The sequence below is a fragment of the Mytilus edulis genome, chromosome 2 (assembly GCF_963676685.1).
Source record: "Mytilus edulis chromosome 2, xbMytEdul2.2, whole genome shotgun sequence".
NCBI lineage: Eukaryota > Metazoa > Mollusca > Bivalvia > Mytilida > Mytilidae > Mytilus > Mytilus edulis.
The window spans coordinates 26,930,603-26,953,468 of NC_092345.1; the positions used below are offsets into that span (position 1 = coordinate 26,930,603).

The 22,866-nt window shown below is 32.8% G+C and overlaps 1 protein-coding gene across 2 annotated transcripts; it reads left to right on the plus strand.

The window, feature by feature from the left end:
• The first annotated feature begins 11,000 nt into the window (after positions 1–11,000).
• Positions 11,001–22,612, plus strand: LOC139511858 (beta-1,3-galactosyltransferase 1-like). Of its 2 annotated transcripts, none has more exons than XM_071298987.1 (2): positions 11,001–11,113; positions 21,600–22,612. In XM_071298987.1, exons 1-2 carry the CDS (start codon positions 11,040–11,042, stop codon positions 22,594–22,596), a joined length of 1,071 nt encoding a protein of 356 aa, XP_071155088.1. In that variant the 5' UTR covers positions 11,001–11,039; the 3' UTR covers positions 22,597–22,612. The 2 variants fall into 2 exon arrangements, with proteins under 2 accessions (XP_071155088.1, XP_071155090.1); XM_071298989.1 differs by lacking the exon at positions 11,001–11,113 and adding an exon at positions 12,965–13,348.
• The last annotated feature ends 254 nt before the right edge of the window (positions 22,613–22,866 follow it).

Here is a 22,866-nt window from a genome sequence, read left to right on the forward strand (position 1 = left end):
ATTCTTGGCGTGGTGTAGTATCTACCTGTCAGTCAAGTTGAACTGCTAGTGGTAAACAGACACTTCTAAAATTTGACAAAACACGTCTATGTTGCCTATTATTTTAACATCTTTAAATAAGAACTAAATTCTGAAACATTTAAGTACTCCCTATAAAAACACAATTATTACCGTATCATTCTTTTCTGTCATTAAAAACAATTTTTCAACCCACTCATTTTTATCTATGTCACAGATTTTGAATTTGATTTTTTTAAGCTTATGTTTGATGGAAAAAGTATCATTAATAGCATTTTCCATACCTAAAATTTATGCTTTGTTTGTAGAGTTTTTATGAATATCCCATGACCTAGCACAACCCTTACTCCACACATGAACCTTATATATAAGTCTCGTATCGTAAGTTTTGCCCACTCAAAGAAAACTTGAGTCGTAAAGTTTCCAAAATTTCTGCTGATTTCGCACTTCTAAGTCCCATATCACCCTGAATGGCTATATTTGACGCATTTGAAGCACTTCCTAAGAATAATCGACATGCTTTGTTCTCTATTACTTGTACATTAAAGGGGAACCGCAAGTGACCGATCATCTCCCACTTAAAAAGGAAAATTAACAATAGGGAATGAAAAATCGTCTATTTTGTCGTGAAATTTTAGTATGGAGTTTCCCTTTAGAAATTGAAATGTCTTAATCCAGAAAAGGACAACTACTCCAGTTATGTTAGATTAATTAAAAGCAAGTTCCTAAGGGTAAATTGCGGTAGTATATTTAGAGAACTCTGGATTATTTAAAGAAAATTTATAACGGTAAGTATTATTTCATTCATAAAGATCATTCATTGAACGTATCAACCAAATGTAACAATGACGTGGGTCATAAACTGAGACGCATAGCAATACAGGAATACATTGTTCCTAAGAACCTAAGATTGCTAGTAAAGGGGCACAGTTAGTGCCAATAGGAATACATACTACCTGTCAATACACTTTATCACCGAAACGTACATATATGCTTTCCAGGAGAAATTTAAAGCTTAAATCATATCTTTTCGGAACATTTTCAGTAAGTGTGTCTAGCATACTTTCATTTTTCTAAACAGAAAAAAAAGTTTTTTTAACTGATTTTATAGCTCGTTCTTATAATGTTGTACTGTTACCTAACGCTTACAGGTGAAGGGGTATCCCGCTAACATGTCTAACCTCGCCACATTCTGTACACATGTATATGCCTGTCCCAAGTCTGGAGCCTGAAATTTAGTGGTTGTCGTTTGTTGTGTTATTTTTTTTTTCGTTCATTTATTTCATTTTGTACATAAATTAGTTTTTTTTTGTTTGGATTGTTTTACATTTGTCATGTCGAGGCCGTTTATAGCTGACTATGATATATGGACTTTAGTTAGTTTTGAAGGCCACACGATGACCTATAGTTGTTAAATTCTTTGTCATTTGCATTGGTCTCTTGTGAAAAGTTCTCTCATTGGCAATCATACCACATCTTCATTTTTATATTCAAAATTTACAGCAAATACCATTTAATCAAATATGAAAACTTCAACTTGTTACTAGTAAGATTGTATGGAAAAGTGGTGTAGAGAGTAGAAAAATCATAACTATCAACAGAATTACAAAAGGACCACCAAAAGCACACATTTGATCTTAAACCTCTATGGAATTTTTAACACTAAAAAAAATTAATTTATACCATAATTTTCATAAGCTTTATTGCAAAAGTCAATAACAAGTTCTTTGATAGAAGTAAGGGAGGTGGTTAGAAGCACTGACAGATTAGTAGTAGAACACTTACACAGCTACTTTAGTACAAGAAATCTTGATGTACAGTTCTAAAGATGCATATCAAATGTACATCTGTGAAGCTGTATATAAACTGTACAGCTGTAAAGCTGTATATAAACTGTACATCTGTTAAGCTGTATATAAACTGTACATCTGTAAAACTGTATATAAACTGTACATTTTTAAACATGTATAACCTGCAACTCTGTAAAAATGCACAATAACTACATTTTAAATCTGTGTAAGCTAAATATAGATTCTACCAGTGCATCTTGTGTGATACGACATCTAGCCACAGTTTATATACAGCTTTACAGATGCACATTTGATATGCACCTTTAGAACTGTACATCAAGATTACTTGTACTAAAGTAGCTGTGTACTATAGAGGCGGAGATGAAACATAATTTAAATGGTTGTTTGTGTAATTTCGGTATAAACCAGTACATAGTCGGGGCTTTCAAATGTTTAGAAGATGCTTTGAGCTGGGTAGTGGCAGTCATATCTTGTTTAAGATTTGACTCTTTGTCTCCAGCGTACGGACCTGAATGTAGACGAATTGATAATTTTGTTTGGAGAACTTCCGTGTAGTATATGCGTCACACCACCACTACATTAATGGATGCTTTGTCTTAATTTTTATTCTAGAAATGGGTATAACATTATTGGCGGATCCAGGGGTGGGATCCGGGGGTTGGAACCCCCTTTTTTGGAAGATCAATGCATTTGATTGGGGACGTATGGTTGGAACCCCCAACCTCAATACCCCACCCTTTTATCCTGGGTTGGGACCTTCCCTTTTTAAAATGGCTGAATCCGCCCATGTACATCATCCATACCATAAGACAGGGAAAAAAAAGGGAATTTTACCATTATAAATTCAATTTCAAATTCTTCATTTGATCTTATCACGGAGGCTTTTCTTGCATTGCACATTTATAACGCTTTCAAACAGACAACTCTTTTTCTTTTTCACCCGAGCTTGATGGATAAAGAGAGAAAACTCTATATCTACACAGAATGATGAAAAACATTTTTTTTTAAAGCAACACGTGAACTCGGAACATCTGACTGAACACGAAAAATATGTTGATTGTTTGTTGTTGCTTTTGAATTGAAATAATGGACTAAGTAGAATCAGTTAATAGTGCTGTTAAAGCACATTTAATGAACTCATGTTATTGTGTGCAGATTCTTTAACATATCAATTAATAGCACTGCTGGATTTTAGGGTATACAGCTACCATTTGAATTTGCCTTTTAAGACTTGAATATTTTATTCTATTACAATTCCCAGTAACTGCAAACCGGATATTTAATTCTAATCACAATACAGATTATACATTTATTTTATCTTTAATACCTTAATTTATATTTTGTTTCTTGAATGCCTTCAATTATTCTTATACTCAATATGGAGACTGTCTGTACTCCTGGTAAAGGTTGTATAATGACATTGAAAGTCCATTTTCTATGTTTTAAGAAGGTTTCGTATATATACTTGAAAGTAACACACAAGCTTTGATTCTTTAAAATAAAGTTTTTTAATTTCTTTAGTTCTAAACGTAAACCATTAGTGTCTATTTTAATCTTTTGTAAGTTTTTGACCATTTTTTCTTCTATTATACATGTATAATTAAACTCGTTTACACGGTACGGTTTTATATATTATCTTTTTTTATATTTTGATGATTGAAGGTTTTAACTTAGTTTGGCTTGAGCCTTTCAACTCCGTTGTCAACTCCTTACACAGCCACATTTTATAACTTGCAAACTGAAAGTCGGGTTTGTGATTGCTCTACCAGTAAGTGCCTGTCCCAAACCAGGAGCCTGTATTTCAGTGTTTTTCGTTTGTTTATGTGTTACATATTTGTTTTTCGTTGATTTTTTAAAAATAAATAAGGCCGTTAGTTTTCTCGTTTGAACTGTTTTACATTGTCATTTCGGGGCATTTTATAGCTGACTATGCGGTATGGGCTTTGCTCATTGTTGAAGACCATACGGTGACCTATAGTTGTTAATTTCTGTGTCATTTTGGTCTCTTGTGGAGAGTTGTTTCATGGGCAATCGTACCACATCTTCTTTTTTTATATATATATATATAATTTACTTCTGGCAGCGGGTTTGAGATATATCGCAATATGATTAGTTCTCGATCACTGCCTATTGTTTCGGCATCTTCCAGATTTTGTGGATATAACCTGTTGCATTTCTTCTCATTCATGCACGTGACAATAACGGTATACTCCAAAGTACTTGCCATATCTTATGATGTACCCTTTTATCTTTTATATATGCAGTTGTAGTTACAGCATTCATAAATTCTCATGTGGACCAGGATTTGACCACCTTTCCGGAGCACATGAGATCACCTCTGTTTTAGGTTTCGTGTTGCTCAGAGTTTTGTCTTCTAAGATATGTTTTGTGTACTTTTGTTTGTCTTCTCGTCGTTTTTTGTTTAATGCATTGGCATTCTCATGCATGTTGCTTTCGACTTGTGAGTTTGAATATCCCTTTGATATTCTTCACCTCTCTTTCGCTGGGAAATTTAGGGTGCTCCTGATGCACAACATTGATTCTTATCCGACCTTTTCCGTACTAAATTAGCTTTAAGGTTCTTGTTTTAAATTTCAGACACTAATAGAGAAAAAAACATATATACACAATTTTAATCTATGTAATGATATATCTACAGAATATTTTCTCATCTTACTAATCAATGAACAAAACCTGTCGCAAAAAAAAAACCCCTTGTTATATTACACATGTTACAATAAATCTAAAAAAATATGCAATGTCAGGCAAGTTTTAAAAAAATATATACATTATGTACATACTAAATGATACTGCAATTTTAATATATAAAAGTCATATATCAGGAAGTTAAAAGAACCAATCACAAAAGAACAAAATGTCTACGATTATAATCCTTGTGACTTTTGAGTATGTCCTAGTGTTTTTCCAGTGTGTTTTTCTACCGTGGAAAAACACTTCATGGAAAAGTCCGAGAAAAATTTACTCTCCACGTCCCGCAAGTAAAAGTGACGGACTATTTTGGTGTTAGATATACCTCTCCTCTGCCAGGTTTCATCCTACGTTGGAAGATGGGGACATTTTTAAACATATAAATGGTTTACCACTAATAATCTTGACCAATAGATATCTGAACACAAAAAGCAACATTTTGGAGGGAAACAGTTTAAAAAGGGAGAAAAGTGTAAGTAACCTTAATCTGATTATTATACCATACTTTAGAACCAATGTTTAAAAATCTTAAATATCTTGGCATGAAAAGCAAAGCAAAAAATAGTGAAAAAATAATAGAACAATCCTTTTATATAGATAAACAAGCATTACATGTGGATGATCGTTATTCTAATGAACAGAATATATAATTTTCGAAAATTCTTGATTTAATCATTTTATTTTTTTTCGAAAATGAAGGAATTTGAGATGTATAACTGAAATTATTAAAAATTACCTGAAGCAGACAGAAATATTTTATCCTTTTTGTCCTCACTAAACTACCTCAGTGCTAAATAGTCTGGTAAAATAATTATTTGTTATAATTTACATCCCGCTTTTATTTGTCATTTAAACAACCTCAAAGTACACTCGTATCTAGGTTTAATATATAACCACGAAAAAGGATACATGTGTAATGTCATTGGAAGTCGGAATAAGTATTGTTTAAGTAAATACCAAGTCGATCGAAGGTGCGAATCGACAAAAAACAGTTTCTTTTGTGATTAGCAATATTTTCTATTTTAAACGAGATACATTGTCGGAAAATCGCAGACGAATGTTTGTATTTAAAAAAAGCCTGTTTGCAGGATCTTAATTTAAAAAGTGTACAGAACACTATCACAATCATGTTGCAAAGTCGGTTACATTCTACGCCATAATTGCGTGTAGTAGAATGCTACTGTTATATTTTATTACATAAGTGCGATATTTTTCTAATATAATAACGATGTTTTTTCATAATGAAATACTCACAAACGTTATATTTTTCTCATAGCAATACGATATTTGTTTCATATGAAAACATACATGTATGTAATTATATGGCACACTTCATTCCAAACAAACATGAAACATCGACAATTAATCATGACAGGTTCGACGGTTAGGAAAAGTATTGCTGACAGTGAAATATCGTAGCGTTTATAGAAAAAAAGGAGATGTGGTATGATGGTCAATGGGACAACTATTCAATATGGGGTGGATTTCAGAGGTCAATACACGACTTTCAACAATGAGCAAAACGCATACCGTATATAGTCAGCTAAAGGTCCCGAATTGGCAAAATGTTGTCAAACAATTCAAACGAAAAATTCAACCTTCCGTTTCGTGAAATAAAATAAAAGATAAACATATAAAATAAACAGCAACCATGCATTTACAACCACTGCATTGTTATCTTCGGGTTTGGGATAGACACACACATAATTTGGTGGGGTTAAAATGTTTGTGAGGACACAAACCTCCTCTTTATATGTATGGGAAAAACGTGTAACTGCACAACGTGAGAACGCACTGTAAATTGTCTAGTGTTGGAATAGATTGACAACTTAGATCGGATAAAACCACATAAACAACTAACATAAAGATATAGCCACAAAGTACCGATCTAAGGCTACTCGCAGTTACTGAAAGCTTGTAAAAAACAATAAAATTATGAAGTACTCAGTAGTTTGTACTTCGGTACTGTAATGATTTCTAACATGTTGCAAACATTCTAAAATTGTCTGTTTATATAAATTCAGAAATAGATAAGAAACTAAGGTTGTAACCCTTCAGGCAAAGTTGACCGCAGATGAATTTGGCTGTTATTTTTAGGTCCTTTTGTGGTCACATGGGTTTTCAATTGCTTCGGTTCGTATACATTCGTGGCTTTCGTACAGTCCGCATACAGTGTTCCTGGTATTCAACTTTTTTAAAAACAACCATAAAAGGAAGGTTATTGTCGATTTATGTGATAAAATTTGTTTTGTCATTGAGTGTCTGCATAATTTATCTAAAATTTCATATTAGATTTAAAATATCTCAACTCCACATAAAAAACGGTTTTCTCGTTTCGCACTTTCCGTAGACTGAAATCGTTCTAACAATTTTAGTATAGATACAATATTTAAATGTTACAATATAGTCTGTGAATATCTTTTTGAAAGTTTTGTTGAACTATATGTTGTAAATTACAATATTATGCCAATGCATTTATTATATTGGTATATAATATTCTTTTATCTTTATGATGTTTCCTTTGTGTATATAGCTAGGTTAGTGACACTTTGATCATCTGATCACACGGCGAGGCCCATAGAAAATCGGAAAAAAAACACGTTATAATTTAAATGAGACCCGGAAGTGCCTGTCTGGTTTACTTTCTCCAGGAAGACAAGGATGTATAAAACCGAAACAATTGAATAGCTATAATCAAAAATGAACTAAAGAACAAAAAAATTAGCAAAATCCTTCTAATGCCAAATTTGCCAGAGAGAGTTAAACCCTTAGTTTCTTCATAAGTTCAAAATTTGTACGTAAACATTGTAATCAATTATTTCAGTACTGAAGTACTGATTATTGAGCTGATGATAGTCCAACCGTAGAGGTAGATAGAAACTTACGAAGTTGAAAAAGTGACGATTCGTGTTTTCATCTTGGATTAGAGGAAAAGTAAACGTCTTTCCAATGTTATAATTTATGGATACATTTAAGCGTCTGTTCTTTAAAAAAAAGTCAAGATAGCTGTGTGATGTTAAAATTACATTAATATGTCGTATGAGCTTTCGTGGGTAAGCTTTGCTTCAGTTCTATATTAACAAACAAACATAGTGAAACAAGATGTATACGGAACCAACTCAAAATACAACATCAAATGACATTTACGTCTGAACATGGAAGTAATATTGAGAGGTTTTAAATATTACTTCCATGGTCTGACTCAATATTCGCAACAACAATGATTCAAAGTAAACTTCTGTCTTGTGTTATCATTTTATAGATATAGAAAGATGTGGTCAATGAGACAACTCTCCATCCAAGTCACAATTTATAAAAGTACACCATTCATGCCAAGAAATCCTCGCTAAAAATTCCGGTCGACCCCCTATGGCAGTCATTAGTAGCTAAAGATTTGATTTCATTCAAAAAATTAATGTATGACTTTCATGTACGTGTCGCTTAGAACACGGCCATATACCAAATGGTCAAAATTAATCATCCATGTAATTTGCTCTATGGGGTGTTTGCAGAATTTCAACGGAGGCAATTTCTTGGCAAGATAGGTCAAGGTACAGCCTTCAACACGGAGCTTTGGCTCACACCGTACAGCAAGCTATAAAGGGCCCCAATAATGACTAGCCGTGGGGTATCCGTGGTGTAGTGCATCGGACTACTAACACAAAGGTTCCTGGTTTGATTCCCGTTTGGGATGAAAATTTCAGGAACTCAATTTTCGGCTCTTCCTTGACACCATCTGCGAGTATGGTCTTGAGGAAACGATGATAGTCCGTCGGAATGGGACGATAAATGGCTGACCCGTGATTAGAGAGAGCCATATCTCTTGCACGTTAAAGATACCCTTGTAGATTTCGAAAAAGAGTAGGATAATGCCGCTACAAGGCAGCACTCGCACCCGCAAAGTGGAAAGGGATTAATATAAGTTGCAAAACTTGTTTCCCAATCCACTATAAATAAATATGTTTAAACTAATGACTAGTGTAAAACCATCAAACGGAAAAGTTCCAACGGTTTAATCTATATAAAATCGAAAAACGAGAAAATTTAGTATGTTTTCAATGACAAAGAAAACATATGGGTATATTTCAATTAGACAACAACACAACTACACACCAACACTGAAAACATACCAGAAACCGTCTGTTTTCTTATGTTAAATATCAATGCTTTACAAAACGACCATAAAGTTAAAAACGAACATGCAAGCATTAGGATTTCTCGAATACAGACGTCGTAAACACATAGAAAGATTAATATCGTGTCTAATGTAGAAGATTAAAATTGGCTACATGTTATCAGAACACCTGTTTTATATTCAACACCTTCCATTTTTTTTCTTTAATGATCTGTGCTTGTAACTGTTAGATACATCACTGAGGGCATTATCACGAATAGGTATATACATCTTCTGAATATAGACAACAATACTATTTGTTCATATGCATCAGCCACGAAAAAGGACTTAACTGATAAAAGCTATATTTATAATGGATGTTATGCAGCTTATTATGCCGCTAGTTAATTAACACTTATTGAGTTACATATATTATTAACTTAATTTATATTTCATGTTTTGAGTTGGTTTTTTTGTGTATTGTTTATATTGCAATTGTTAAAAGCATAAAAAATCAATAAAAAATCACTGTACTGATAATGCCCACAATGGATCCTCTATAAATAGGACCCCTATTGTGTTCACTTATCTCTACACTAACCTTCGGTGCGGAGATTCAGATGGAATGGCGGACCAGTTAAGGGTTCTCTATTGAAAATACTATTTATCTTATATCTTACGGTTAATGCAACATGAGTTTTAAGGAGGGTTTCTTTCGGGAATTTTACCTTGTTTTATGATAATGTATGATACATGTAGATTATCTGATAACATTACCATAGTGTAACATTTATTTTTGAATTTAAACACATTGATCTCCTTCGCTTTTGGACGAATTGTTCCTTTTCATTCTGTTTTGAGAAAAAATATTTACTTTCAGTGCTAAGGCCAGATATTCATTGCATAAGACCGTTTAACCCGTTCCTGCGTTTTCTAATGGTCTTCTTCTAAATTTAATAGCAAATAAAACAGCATTAATAACTTTCCAGACATGTGGCTCTCGCGACATTACAAATTGGATTACCTGTAACTTGGCATTGCACAAGGTCATGTTTTTCTTTGGCTGTTAATGTGTCTTTACACTAAATCCATTGGATGTTGGATGTGTACGGATGGATAGTTTAGTCTTAGTTGCATGATTTTTTTATTAGTTGTTAGTGGCTTTGAACTAGCTGTCAGATAACTGCGAGTCCTCTCAGATCTGTTCATTATGTCTTTTTGTGTCGGGATGAATAAGTACCGGGCCACGTCCACTTGTATTGTTGTTCATCTGATGAGTTAAGCCTTTTTCAACTGATTTTTATAGTTCGTTCTTATGTTGTACTGTTATACCACTGTCCCAGTTTAGGGGGAGGGTTTGGATCCCGCTAACATGTTTAACCCCGCCACATTATTTATGTATGTGCCTGTCCCAAGTCAGGAGCCTGTAATTCAGTGGTTGTCGTTTGTTTATGTGTTACATATTTGTTTTTCGTTCATTTTTTTTTTACATAAATAAGGCCGCTAGTTTTATCGTTCTGTGAATTGTTTTACATTGTCTTATCGGGGCCTTTTATAGCTGACAATGCGATATGAGCTTTGCTCATTGTTGAAGGCCTTACGGTGATCTATAGTTGTTAATGTCTGTGTCATTTTGGTCTTTTGTGGATAGTTGTCTCATTGGCAATCATACACCATCTTCTTTTTTATATTACACATGTATGTATATATATACCGTACGCTTTCATTGGATAAGGGAAATATTCAAAGCGGTACAAAACAGTAGAGACAACAAGAATAGAATAATTCTAGAATTCGAAAAAGATAAAACTGAAATATCGTCAACTTTGATCTTCGATAAAGAAATCGTAGAATATCGCTCCAAGCTAGAGATCTATAATTGTAAAATCCCTCTGCCTATTTGCGAGAGGATATCGAAGAGCAGTGGAATAACGAATACATTATTCGATTTAGTTCTGTCAATGGAAATACTAAAAAAATAAGTATAGTACTCATTGGCGGATCCAGGGGGGGGGGGGTTTCCGGGGGTTGACCCCCCTTTTTTGGCCGATGAATGCATTTGAATGGGAGCATATAGCTGGAACCCCCCTTTACTCTGGGATGGGAACCCCCCTTTTTAAAATGGCTGGATCCGCCCCTGGTACTTCCATAGTCTTATCAAACAGATAGAAAGACAACCTCTTTAAACAACACACTTTATACCCAGCAGAGAACACATGTTGATTAAGTAATTATACACAAACACTTCTTGCTGAAAATGATTAGCTTTGCCATTCCAGAAGAAATTGTTATCGTATAAATATTATTATCTCTGAACAGTATGATTTATCTATTTCCTACAATATCACAAACCAATGATAACATTTGAAGCTATTTTGTAACGAGGTATGCAACTTCTGTTATTTATAGCTTTTGAGTGGAAACTAGATGTTTTACTGCAAAAATATATTTCAATAAATAGGTAAGTTTCTTTATTTTTGAAATTAATATCATAAGCTAAGAATCATACCATATGGGATATGGTTGTTTAGTTTTTAAGGTGCCAGACAACCAATTTCTTCCCTCCAATTTAGAACGTATGTAAAAGTAGCCTTACTCGGACACAACATAGTGATTTTGATGTCCTTGTTTACTTAAACTAACCATCAAATTTGCAAATATGAAATTTTTGGTGAAAAAAAATATATTAAGACCATTTTGAGCCAAACTTTACTTGCCTATGAGTTTGCATTTAAAATTGAGGATCAATGCACTCCATAGTCATGATAGTATACTAATTTAAGATTTCCATAGACACGGGAGTTATTTTTGAAGTACCTCAGTTCGAAGGTCAGTTTTTTTCTGCTTAGAAGGCTATAAACTCGCTTTAAAGGTATGTTGAAAATTGGCATGTAGAAAGCTGATACATGTACAATTCATGATATATCAGGTTTCTATGAAGTTAAACTTAAGGTAAAACATTTAGAAAGATGTGAAAATTGCAAAATTTGGTTGAACAGATTGGGATTTTTAATTGGTGGTCTGACACCTAAACGAGCGTGAAACTTTTAAACGTCATCCTTACCCATTTAACTTACAACATCATTCTAAACTTGGTCTGGAATTCGAGTGTCTTCATATATTTTTGACCTTTTCCGGTGAAAGACATGATTCAAGAAATGACGTATTTAAAATGAAATTGTTCTTTGTTTTCCCGCTGAATTTGCTACTCCGATGCCACGAAAAAAAGCAATATCAAGCCAGATTAAGAAAGAACATGTCGAATATACTTCACTTTCATCATTCCAAATGAATAATTTTCTTTGGTTTATGTTATCATTCTTCGTATTGTTGTTACTTACTTTAAATGTCTTATATACTGTAAACTGTTTGTAAGTTGAAACGTTTAAACTTCAAATATTTAAAATGCACGCACTATGCAAAACTTTATTATTAATCTTAATTGGATTCGCACTATCTTATACATGTCTTTTTACGTAACTTATTTTGCAACCAAAAGACATAATTTAGCCGTTGATCGGTTGTTGGACTTACAAAAATGTATAGTTTATAACATTCTACTTTGTTGTTTTGCCTGACTGATAATATTCTTGATATTCTTGTCATTTCATTTTGGAGTTTCGTCTGGCTAGAAGTATAGGGGGAGATATCACAAAACATGTTAACCCAGCTACATTTTAGCTCCTGTCATAAGGGACCATTTGATAAAATATACGATACCAAAACGTACACGTGTCAGAAATTGAAATGTATGTAAGATAAAAACATTAATTTCAAAAAATTAACATGTCAGCTTACTTTTTTTCTCATTTTTTTTACGTGCTAGCTAGACTTGCTACATGTTTCTCCAAGGGCAATCATTAGACTGGCAGTTATCAATAAACATATAAATGAGTAAGAAAGAAATAAAAGAAAGGGAATTGTAGTAAGTCTAAAAATGAGGTAAAGCATTCTATTTTGCTCATTTTCATAAATGGCGGGCATTTTACGATGGGTCAGCTTATTCCATTTTGAGATCATGGCTTCAATCTGACTAAAATCGGCTATCAGACTCTCGGTCAGACTGTTTTTGATTTGACTCGACCTGGGATCGAACCCACGTTTCCAGCACTTTAAATATTTATCAGATATGACTGTAAATGAATGCGAGTATTTAGTGTGTGTCACTGCGACATGAAAAATTTAATAACTGCAGGAAACTGCATCAACTGATTCAATTACCATTCGCTACATGTCAATTTTCATGCATACAAAAACAAGATAAAGAAATGCATTAGATGAGATATGGTAAAGAGATTTCCTCTTGGCGTTATCACTCAAAATACACTGAAGCGTGAAAGAAAATTGATGTTTGTAGGCAAGGAGCCTGCTAAACGAACTTGTAACATCGTTTTACGAATAAAAATAACAGTAATCTTGACAAAGATCCTACAGTAAGCATGCAGTGTTATTCCAGCTTAGAATGCCATGTGATGATTAATAAGATTGAAGTATTTCAAACTTAAATACCATGGAAACTAATTTCAAGGAATATCACATTTCAATCGTAATTTGTATTTGAAGAATTACACGCTGAGATCACAAATTAGATAAAATTCTGCACCTCTAGACGAGTTTATATTTTTTTCTTTAAATATTCTGAGTATATTACTTTTGATGAATGGACTTGCAAATTTATTGTAATCTTTGTTGAAAGGTAAGTTACTTAATTACGTTTGTACGGTATTCATCATTTTCGTTTTTTGAAATAATTCTAAAGACATTGATAGTATAAATTAATTTGCTTGAATTGATTTAATGATTAATTATTTAAGGTTTCTCTTTTGTCTTATTATTTTTATGACTGAATAAAAAAAACAAAAAAAAATTGGTTTGGTTTAGGAATTAATGTTTTCTTTTTTTCTGGTTTATTAATTTGTTTATTCAATTCTAAATTATTTTGTTAATTTCATTTTTGGCTCTTTTTTCATAATGTTCGTGTTGTGAATTTTTTTCTGTAATTATTTCTTGTTTTTTTGGGCGTTTCATTTTCCTTTTTTCCATTCTTTTTTTCTTTGTGTGGAGTATTTCAATGTAAAAATGTACATAAAAGACAGGAATATATTTTTAAATTTCATTATAGCGTTAAGATACTGTGTTTGTTTATATTGTTTAATTAACTGACTGGTGTCTTGCTTCAAGACCACTTAAGAAAATCAGATAATATTAATGGAATACATCACCCGGGAGTAATAAAAAGATCTTACTTCATCATTAAGGTTATCTTTTATTATATACTATAATACTTATAATTATCAATGGCATGTTTCTGGAAATAAAATATATGAAAGCTATTTTTACCGCATATTCAGTTAGAGTTGTAGAAAATGATGACTCTATTTATTTAGAATTATTTATTTCAACATATTCAAAACAATTCTTGTCATCATCTTCTTGTTATTGCATAGAGCAAAAATTTCTAATATAATCCAGTATCAGGAGTCTGGACAATCTAAAAAGCATAAAATACTGAAATAAAAAGGTCAACCGTCTCGGACATGGGTCATTTATGTACTGAGCTGATCCAAGTGAACGGTAATGCAACAATTCTAAATGATGCTTGAGATAGAGCCTAGGTAACAAATATTAAAATTTGTTGCAACGTTTCGGAAGCTGAATATTTCAGAGTCTGAATAATATACTCAGCATATTTCTCAATAATTCCATAAAATCATCACAAAGTATTCAGCGCCAAACATTGATGTAGAACAAACAATTTTTGGACACTATACTAACATAGAATAAATCTGACATGGAAGTGTTTTACTAGTAATACATGTACTTCCATGCTTAAATCGACTGTGATTTTCTGAAACATATTACCAAAGGACAAATATTCCAAAGACAATACATACCTTAGCTTCGTTTATAATTTTGATTCTTTATTTCATTAAAACTAAATTGTTTGGTCTTTTAGACGTTTACTGCGGTGTTTCATGTTGCGGAAAAATACACACTCATGTACAATTTTGATCTTAAAGTGCGCATATTTGTTATACGGTGAATTTTAGTAAAAAATAGGCGGAATATACCAAAGAAACATTTAAGAAATTCATAGTAAATATTAAAAAGAATTTGTTTTTAATAGCCTAGTTGTGAGATGAATGACCCAGTTGTGAAATAAATTAAAGGAATATAATCGTTTAACTTCTGTGAACAGATGAACGGAAGCAACCGAATGGCATTTTTAATTGTTAACCTTCTAAACGAATGTATGTGTTTTTCCTGTCTTTTACTTGTAGCGGTTTTAATCATGGCCTGTCAAATATGTGTTTACAATAAATCGACTACAGTGAACTAAAAAAGAGCCGATAATTTGTTAATAAAGGTGCATTTTTCAAGTCCAATCAACTTGAAACTTCAAAGTTTCAAAGTTTATTAAAGAAAACTCAGCCGCAGAAAACTGCGTAACAGGAGCATATTATACACAATATTAATTACAACATAGTTCATAATACAAACAGGATACATTTTTAAATTATACAGCTTCAGAAATAATTTTGTGTTTATTACAGTTTTAAATTAGACAAGCATCTTTATACCTTTTGAATAAAAATTGACAGCTTAGACAGCACATTACTATTACAATATTTAAGCATGCCAAGTACCTTTTTTTCATTTGGATATTTTAAATAATAAGGAGGTATAAACTTCCCCCTTAAATCCTTAACTTCACAATTGGTACATTTACATATATAGTGGTATACATCCCCAAGACCAGCTTTACAAAGAGAACAAATTCTCTCATTTCGTGGTACATTTCTCAATCTTCCTGTTTCGATGGGAAACTTTGTATTCACATTTATTGCATAACGCATGTTGCGAAATATTCTTCGTATTTTCACAAAAAGTCGCGTTCTTGTCGGCATTGAAATTTTGAGATTGAAATGAGAATTTTGAAAATTCCTCAATTGTTCATTGATCTGAGAACGAAAAAGACGTTATTTCGTTGACATAAATCGAAACCAGGCTTTCATATAAATGCATTAAGACAATTTCATGGTTTGCAGTAAAAGTAACACGGGAAAGCAATTACAAATGTTTGCTACTACTACCAATTGTTATTTGTTTTTAAATAGTATCATAACATCTTGTTTGTATCAATCTTATTGAAATATTATATATCTCAGATTTCGTTCTGCTCGCGTGTTACGGTTGATCTGAATTTTAATCAGATTGGTTTATTATTGACCACAGAACCAGAGTATTATTTCGGGTTAGAAACAAATGCACTCTATGTCTCTAACAAATCTGACCACTGATTGACCATATGGCAGATTATTTAATTCGTTATGAAGATTTATTTGGCAAATAGACAATATTAACCTTTTCCTTATCTGATACAAAATTCCTATTAGATATAACTGGCATACTTATCATAGTAAAGATATAAGGCTGGTCTTATCTTTAAGAACATCTATTTTGAGAAATTCTTTATGCCCGTGTCACACTGTCCCGATTTTTATATACGATGGACACCCGAATGCGAAAATTGTAAGTTCGTTCGAAGTTGGTCCCGATCTCGTTAAAATACCAAAAAGTGACCGAAGCAAGTACGATAAATAACGAAGTCTATACGATGGTGCCGAAATTATATACGATAGCAAAAGATGGACATACGAAGGTTAACCGAAGACGGGTATTTAAGCTTCATATCTCAGCCGAAGCCTACACGATGGATCACGAAGGCTAAACGATGGATTACAAAGGCTAAAAGATGGATTACGATGATGGTGCGATGGCCATACGATGTCTCAAAGATACGAACAGAATTTCGACAACATATCGTTTCTGTACAAGTCTGCCATGCATGGCGGGAAATCGATCTTTTTGTCTAATTCTTATAAAACTTAGTTTATTATCCTCTCGGCTTCTACGTGTAAGTTGCGTGTAGATGAAATTGTTATGGGCACTCTAGAACCAAAATGATCAAAACTTTGTATGGTGTTACTCGTTAAGAATATCTTAAGCGCTATTGACTTTAAAGTCCAAAGGTTAAGGTCACAGTGACAGTTGTAATGCAAGGCAATATCACCCTTGTGGACACTCTAAAACCAATATGCTTCAAAAGATTTTAACCACATTTGGTATATTGTTCCTCCTTGGTAATGATCTGACATTTTTTACGTTCAAGGCCAAAGGTCAAGGTCATGCAGATGGACTTGTTTTTTCTCCTTGAAATAGCATAATACACAGGAAATTGGTTGCTCATTTTTTTACCTGATGGTTCTAAAGACAATATTAAAGGTATTTCCAGTTACTGAATGTTTTGGTTGATTTCTAAAAAAATAGTTTATGTATATATGCATATTCAATTTACCATTTTCTGCATGTATCATATACAAATATAGTGTCCATATTTGTCCCCAATATGTTACATACGAGGGGATGCCACGCTCGGCATTGCCTTGTTTGAACTGTAAAATGTGTGCACTAGTCTGAATAATCACCCATAATTATGCCCATGTTTACTGATCTATCTTAAAGGTAAGGTAATGGGTTCGTTGATCCCTTTTATTCAAAAAGAGCTCTTTCCAGGAGAATATCATAATAATATAGACAAAAGGAAGGATGTGGGGAAAGCAACAAATGCGGCAAAATATGACATATAGAAAACAAAATGGTTATGGAGTAAACATTCGTGTGACAACAACTCAGACGATACCTAAAAAATTAGAATAATGAAGAAAAAGTTGGTTTCCCTATATACGTGTACCTGCAGTGTTGGTGTACGAGGCGCGTTTATGATTTTCATTATGTTACTTGATATGAAAAATTGACAAAAAATAATATTTTTCTTGTAAAAGTAAATCCTGAGCCTGTAATAGCTGCTCTTCTTGTTCCATTTGAATTAATAGAAACAACGCTGTCGCCTTTCTTGTTCTCATAGAATCATTATGTATTTTAGCGCGAAAATTAACTTATATTTAGCTGGATTTATTGCCGTCGTAGTTCCATCTTGTCGCCTTCGTACTTTTATTCGATGGCAACACGACTGGATTACGAGGTCTTCACGCAGTCGTGTTGCCATCGTAAGACCTTCGGGTATCTTCGTGATTCATTCGTGTAGACATCGTAATGTCAAAACTGCCGGATGGAAACGATGGAAACACGAATGCAATACGATGTGCAAAGATGCATTCCCGGTGACATTACGATGGTGAGGATGGTGAACCGAACTCAATACGAACCCTTAACATCGGACGCACCTTCGGGGATTTTTTAACATGTTAAAAAATTTAGAACCCTTCCCGAAGTTGTCCCCGAAGGCTAGAAAAAGTGGCCGATGGTTAAAGATGGTTAAAGATGGCACTACGAATAGCCCGATCTGGATACGATCAGTCCCGATTTTGAAAATTTCCATTATCGTGTTGCCATCGGCGTAAAAATCGGGACAGTGTGACGCGGGCATAAACGTTTATGATAAATTCACAACTGAGAACTTTGACTATGATAAAGACTTAAAATATTCATAGTAATGTCAGCCAAACTTGGGTTTTGGAGTGCCTAATGCAAGTTTTTTTTTTTACTCTTTTGATTTTGATGCTCCTAGTTATATTGTGTACCCAAATTGTTAACCTCGCGCACACCTGGGGTTTACCGTATATATTTTAATAGTGGACAAACACAATACACAATAGATCTAGAGATAAAATGCCCCAAAAAATAAAGAATATAGAATAGACTGTTCATGAAAAAAGAAGAGAATAATTGGGGGTGAAAGATAGTTAAAAAATTATATGAAAGAGAAATAACGAAACAAATTTAAAAAAAAATCCAGCCCGTATATAAACGAAAAAAGAAAAAAAAATACCCAAAAGAAACAATCAACAAAACTAACACTTTATAGATTTTATGCGTCCGATGCGCAAGAACTCCCAAAGCCTAAACAGTTGAGAAGGTATTTGACAAAAAACACAAAAATATAATAGCCATATTATCTCCAAGTATCAAAATATAAAAAAAAAATCCGTATAATTGCCAATAAGACAAATGTCCACTTTGCATGAGGACTTGGAATCTTAGTTTCAAAATAATTTATCAATTGAGAAACGAGCAAAATAAAGAAAATTATGTTGCAAATCATGTCAGAAACGAAGTATCAACTAATGAACTGATAAACATTTCAATGGGAAGAGGATATTGAACATCATTATGAGCGTCCTTGATGCACAAAAAAAAATCTATAATTATTATTTTAAAATGCTTCGCTTAACGCGGACCTTAAAGAGGACCCAAAAGGATTTGTAACATATACGCAGTTACTTTTCATTACAGAAGCAGGATAGCAGAAGGCTTTGTTTGTTTATACCGAACTATTAAAGCAAAAACTATTAGAATATTTGATTAATAATAATTGGTCGATTACCAGATAATAAAATGATACTTTCTATATCGGAACACAACAAAGATTTCACGTACACCAAAAACAATGTCCGGAATGCAATCCCATCATATAGTTTCAGAAGCTTTTGCAAATAGATTTTATATTTCTGGAAGTGTGTACGTATATTGAATATTGACAAAATAATAACCAAGCAACTACTGGGTTTGTTACTTCAACTTTTTGATCACCTGGCTAAAGTTGTTTCGTTAGTTTTCTCAAGTATAAAAATATTAGCCTTTTTATAAATTGGCATTTTAACAAAGGCCTTTTAATTTTATTTGTTTTGGGAAAATATTCTCTTATTATCATCATATCATTTTTATACGACCGCAAATTTTGAAAAAATTTTCGTCGTATATTGCTATCACGTTGGCGTCTGCGTCGTCGTCGTCGTCGTCGTCGTCGTCGTCGTCGTCGTCCGGCGTCCGAATACTTTTAGTTTTCGCACTCTAACTTTAGTAAAAGTGAATAGAAATCTATGAAATTTTAACACAAGGTTTATGACCATAAAAGGAAGGTTGGTATTGATTTTGGGAGTTTTGGTCCCAACATTTTAGGAATAAGGGGCCAAAAAGGGCCCAAATAAGCATTTTCTTGGTTTTCGCACCATAACTTTAGTTTAAGTTAATAGAAATCTATGAAATTTTGACACAAGGTTTATGACCACAAAAGAAAGATTGGGATTGATTTTGGGAGTTTTGGTTTCAATAGTTTAGGAATAAGGGGCCAATAAAGGGCCCAAATAAGCATTTTTCTTGGTTTTTGCACAATAACCTTAGGTTAAGTAAATGGAAATCTATGAAATTTAAACACAATGTTTATGACCACAAAAGGAAGGTTGGTATTTATTTTGGGAGTTTAGGACCCAACAGATTAGGAATTAGGGGCCAAAAAGGGACCCAAATAAGCATTTTTCTTGGTTTTCGCACTATAATGTTAGTATAAGTAAATACAAATCTATGAAATTTAAACACAAGGCTTATGACCATAAAAGGAAGGTTGGTATTGATTTTGGGAGTTTTGGTCCCAACAGTTTAGGAAAAAGGGGCCCAAAGGGTCCAAAATTAAACTTTGTTTGATTTCATCAAAATTGAATAATTGGGGTTCTTTGATATGCCGAATCTAACTGTATATGTAGATTCTCAACTTTTGGTCCCGTTTTCAAATTGGTCTACATTAAGGTCCAAAGGGTCCAAAATTAAACTTAGTTTGATTTTGACAAAAAATGAATCGGTTGGGTTCTTTGATATGTTGAATCTAAAAATGTACTTAGATTCTTGATTATTGAAGTTTTTTTGGTCCAGTTTTCAAATTGGTCTACATTAAGGTCCAAAGGGTCCAAAATTAAACTTTGTTTGATTTCATAAAAAATTGAATCCTTGGGGTTCTTTGATATGCCAAATCTAACTGTGTATGTAGATTCTTCATTTTTGGTCCTGTTTTCAAATTTCAAATTCTACATTAAAGTCCAAAGGGTCCAAAATTAAACTAAGTTTGATTTTAACAAAAATTGAATTCTTGGGCCTCTTTGATATGCTGAATCTAAACATGTACTTAGATTTTTGATTATGGGCCCAGTTTTCAAGTTGGTCCAAATCAGGATCTAAAATTATTATATTAAGTATTGTGCAATAGCAAGTCTTTTCAATTGCACAGTATTGTGCAATGGCAAGAAATATCTAATTGCACAATATTGTGAAATAGCAAATTTTTTTTTAATTAGAGTTATCTTTCTTTGTCCAGAATAGTAAGCAAGAAATATCCTATTTGTGCAATAGCAAGAATTTTTTTTAATTGGAGTTATCTTTCTTTGTCCAGAATCAACTTAAATCTTTGTTATATACAATATACAATGTATATACACTTTTTACTACCAACTGATAAATTTAAATAATCTTTACCATTCAGTGATAACAAGCAGTTTTTTTACATCTTAATATTTTATGATGTATTTAAATGAGTAGTTATTGTTGCAAACTCCATTAGAAATTTGAATTGATATCAGTTTTGAAAAAGGGAAACGGGGATGTGAAAAAAAAGGGGGGGGGGGTTAAATTTTTCTCATTTCAGATTTCATAAATAAAAAAAAATTTCTTCAAACATTTTTTTGAGAGGATTAATATTCAACAGCATAGTGATTTGCTCAAAGGCAAAAAAAACCTTTTAAGTTCATTAGACCACATTCATTCTGTGTCAGAAACCTATGCTGTGTCAACTATTTAATTTTAGATTTAAAAAGTTTGAAGAAGAAATCTTTAATTGATTTGTAAAATCTTGGCATTTGTTTTGTGTAAAAAAAAACCATGTAATGTCAAAAATTTGATCACAATCCAAATTCAGAGCTGTATCATGCTTGAATGTTTTGTCCATACTTGCCCCAACTGTTCAGGGTTCGACCTCTGCGGTCGTATAAAGCTGCGCCCTGCGGAGCACCTGGTTAATATATTTTATCTTTAGATACAGATTTAGCATTGTTTATTTATAAATTGACTTGCAACTTATTTCAAAATTTCCTTTTCAGAATGTGGCGAATACATCGAAAGAAAAATAATGTATGCATAACAATATTAACATGCGTATGTTTAGGAAATTTATTGCTCTACATAGCCTTTACCAATCTGCGGGCGGAATATATAAAGATAAAACATCACTCTGATGGGCGGATACAGACTAAACTAAACGTAAAAGAAACAGAGGATGGCGAGGAACATGAAAGATACATTGTTAACGAACCATTTAAGTGTAATCAACGAAATGTGGAGCTAATCATCGTTGTTTGCTCAAGTCTCGATCATTTCAAACAAAGAAAAGCAATTCGAGAGACGTGGGGAAAAAGTGCAAAAAATGAAAGTTTCAAATTAGTATTTTTAGTAGGAACATGGTTACAGAGTCGGTTTTCGAAAATAAATAATATCTTTTCAAAAGAAATTTCAACGTATAGAGATATAGTACAAGGTGATTTTATCGATTCGTATCAAAATTTAACTTTGAAATCTATATACATGTTGCATTGGGTAAAGACCTATTGCAGCCATGCTAATTTTTTGTTGAAAACAGACGATGATATGTATATAAACATTCCAAATTTGTTTCGAGCACTTAGGAAACAGATTTTAACGAAATTCCTAATGGGCAATTTAATCACAGGAGCTAAACCAGTGCAAGATAAAAGCTCAAAATGGTATACACCGAAAAATACATTCCCGGAAGTTTACTATCCGCCATATTTGTCAGGAACTTCATACGTCATTTCCAATACCGTTTTATCAGAACTTTATAATGCTACGAAATCATCAAAATACTTTTGGTTGGAGGATGTTTTTATAACTGGTGTTTGTGCCAAAGTTGCGGGAATATTTCAAATTCACCGGAATGACATGACATTCAATACACCAGAACCATTTGGTTGTTCATTAAAATCATTAATATCGGGACATAAAATTAAATGGCAAACCATGTACTCAGTTCATCAGGAAGTTATATACGATAATAGCAGCGTATGTAATAAGTCTAAATAAAAAATATAATATACTACATTATCTTGCCATCAATAACCATTCAGCTGAAAGTGTCGATTACCAGTTAAATTATTGTAAAAGAAGATGTATGTTACTTTCAAATCTATTATATACTCTAAAAGTACACGATCGTGACAGTGAAGTTTTGGGAATGAAAGAGGGGCGAAACATATCAGAGGGACAGTTAAACTCATAGATCGAAAGTAAACTAACAATGCCATGGCTAAAAAGAAAAAGACAAACAAACAAGTAATACTACATAAGACACAA